Here is a 2365-nt window from a genome sequence, read left to right as displayed (position 1 = left end):
TTAACCCCATATTGTCATACAGAAAACAGTGTCAGTAACGAGGCCAACATACAACATTAGTAAATTATTACACAGCAGCTCCAGATCCATGCTCTAGTTTCACACCAGGTTCCTGGGATGCAGGGATCATTGAGTGAGACTCTCTGCCCTTGTTTGAATGGGAGGTCAGATTAGATGCACATAATGGTTCCTTCTGGCTTTTAAATATAAGGATCTATGAACAAATGAAAGCTACCGATGGAGATGGTGCTTATTTCAGTGGTTTCTTAAGAGTGAACCAAAATTGCCAAGACTATGATAGGGAACAAGACATTGATTGATTGCCTTTCAGATTCAAAAACACAGCTCAGGGTATCACGTTTTAGTGTTACCTAAATGAGTTAGCTCAGTGTCACCAAATTCTCACAAAAGCCACAAATCGATTGAGAGATTTCCTCAAAGCCTCCTTGACCTCTTTGTTTCTCAGGCTGTAGATGAGGGGGTTGAGCATTGGAGTCAGGACTGTGTAGAAGACAGAGAACACTTTGTTCAGGTTTCTCAGTGTATGTGTTTTTGGTACGACATACACCATGATTAGGGTCCCGTAGAAGGTTGTAACTACAATCAAGTGAGAGGAGCAGGTGGAAAATGCCCTTTGCTTCCCAGTAGTGGATGGGATTCTTACGACAGTGGCTATGATACAGATATAGGATGTCAGGGTTAATAGAAATGGGGGAAAGATATCTATGGAAGCAAAACAGAAAGCAACAAGTTCTATCAAGTAGGTATCACTGCAGGACAGTTGGACCACTGGGGTAAAGTCACAGAAGAAATGGTCAATTTTACTGGGGCCACAAAAAGTTAATTGTGACATCAAACATATTAATATGGTGACAACCACAAAGGCAATGATGCAAGACCCTGCTGCTAACTGGAGGCAAAACTTGCCATTCATAACAGTTCCATAATGCAGTGGTTTACATATAGCTAAATACCGATCATAAGACATCACAGATAAGAGGTAACATTCTGCAGCTGCCAGGCCACCAAAGAAATAATACTGTACAAAACAACCACTAACAGAAATGGTTCTGTCCCCAGTCAGGAGACTGGCCAGCACCCTGGGCAGGATGGTGGAGATGTAGCAGGTCTCCAAGCAGGACAAAATCCCCAGGAAGAAGTACATGGGGGTATGAAGGCACTGATCAGCCACAACTAATGCTGCAATGAGGATGTTTCCAGCCAGGGTCACAATGTAGATCAGTAGAAAGAGCAGGAAGAGAAAGCTCGTCAGTTCAGGGAGGTCTCCAAAGCCCAGGAGGATGAATTGCTTGACGGCCGTTTCATTTCCTAGTTCCGTGTCTGCCATGGGTTCTACCTTTGGAAGAGAAAACTGAACTGGCAGCTGAAAAACATCAGGGTACTTTTCAATGTACTGCTTCTATTTCATTGCACAAAGGCTTGGTCCCCCATATCCCCTTGTGGTGATTTGTCCGAATGGCTGATGCATCATCTGACCTTCTGCTTTGGATCATGTATATTCCTGTTTCCCACCTTCACCAAGAAAAGATCAAAGAAATTCTCTACTGATCCATACCCCTGACAGAACTCTGAAAGTTTCGGTTTTTTATCCTCAGTGGTACCCTAAACTCCTATTATTTTACAGCAGAAACAATATCCTAGGCTGGGATTTCACTTCTGATGATGTTTGCTTTTTTTCCCCCTTGTTTCAGGAAATAGACATTAATAAGAACATAAGAATGGCCCTACTGGGTCAGACAAAAGGTCCATCTAGCCCATTATCCTGTCTTCCAAGAGTGGCCAGTGCCAGGTTCCCCAAAGGGAATGAACAGAACAGGTAATCATCAAGTGATCCATCCCCTGTTGCTCATTCCCAGCTTCTGGCAAACAGAGGCTAGGGAAACCATTCCTGCCCATCCTGGCTAATAGCCATTGATGGACCTATCCTCCATGAATTTATATAGTTCTTTTTTGACCCCTGTTATGGTCTTGGCCTTCACAACATTGTCTGGCAAGGAGTTCCACAGGTTGACTGTGCACTGTGTGAAGAAATACTTCATTTTCTTCGTTTTATACCTACTGCCTATTAATTCATTAGACAGGGCCATCCCCAGCCATTTTGGTGCCCTACACAGCCCCCCTGCGGGCTGTGGGGGGGGGCAGGCCTCCTGGGGGGGCAGGAGCAGGCTTGGGGGGCAGGAGGGAAACTGCGCCCCTCAACACACCGGCAGCGTGGAGTGGGCTGGGGCTGGGTTGCTCCACTTACTGCCGCTGGTGAGTGCAGGTCCAACCCCTGCTGCAGTCCTCAGGGGAGTGGGGGCTAGGTTGGGGCAGCGCAGGGGTGGGAAGAGGTGGGGCTGGGGTG

At 46.2% G+C, this 2365-nt stretch overlaps 1 protein-coding gene across 1 annotated transcript; it reads right to left on the bottom strand.

Annotated features, from left to right (window-relative positions):
- Positions 1-391: 391 nt before the first annotated feature.
- Positions 392-1348, bottom strand: LOC125622524 (olfactory receptor 6N1-like). Its single transcript, XM_048820608.2, has one exon. The coding sequence runs from the start codon at positions 1346-1348 to the stop codon at positions 392-394; it is 957 nt and encodes a 318-aa protein (XP_048676565.2).
- Positions 1349-2365: the final 1017 nt, after the last annotated feature.

The sequence above is a fragment of the Caretta caretta genome, chromosome 13 (assembly GCF_965140235.1).
Source record: "Caretta caretta isolate rCarCar2 chromosome 13, rCarCar1.hap1, whole genome shotgun sequence".
Classification (NCBI taxonomy): domain Eukaryota; kingdom Metazoa; phylum Chordata; order Testudines; family Cheloniidae; genus Caretta; species Caretta caretta.
The sequence above is the reverse complement of the archived record's forward strand: the minus strand, read 5'-3'. Positions and strand labels throughout refer to the sequence as shown.

What these genes read in the sequence shown, in the direction of transcription:
- LOC125622524 (XM_048820608.2), bottom strand. Translation starts at nt 1,348, where the DNA reads ATGGCAGACACGGAACTAGGAAATGAAACGGCCGTCAAGCAATTCATC.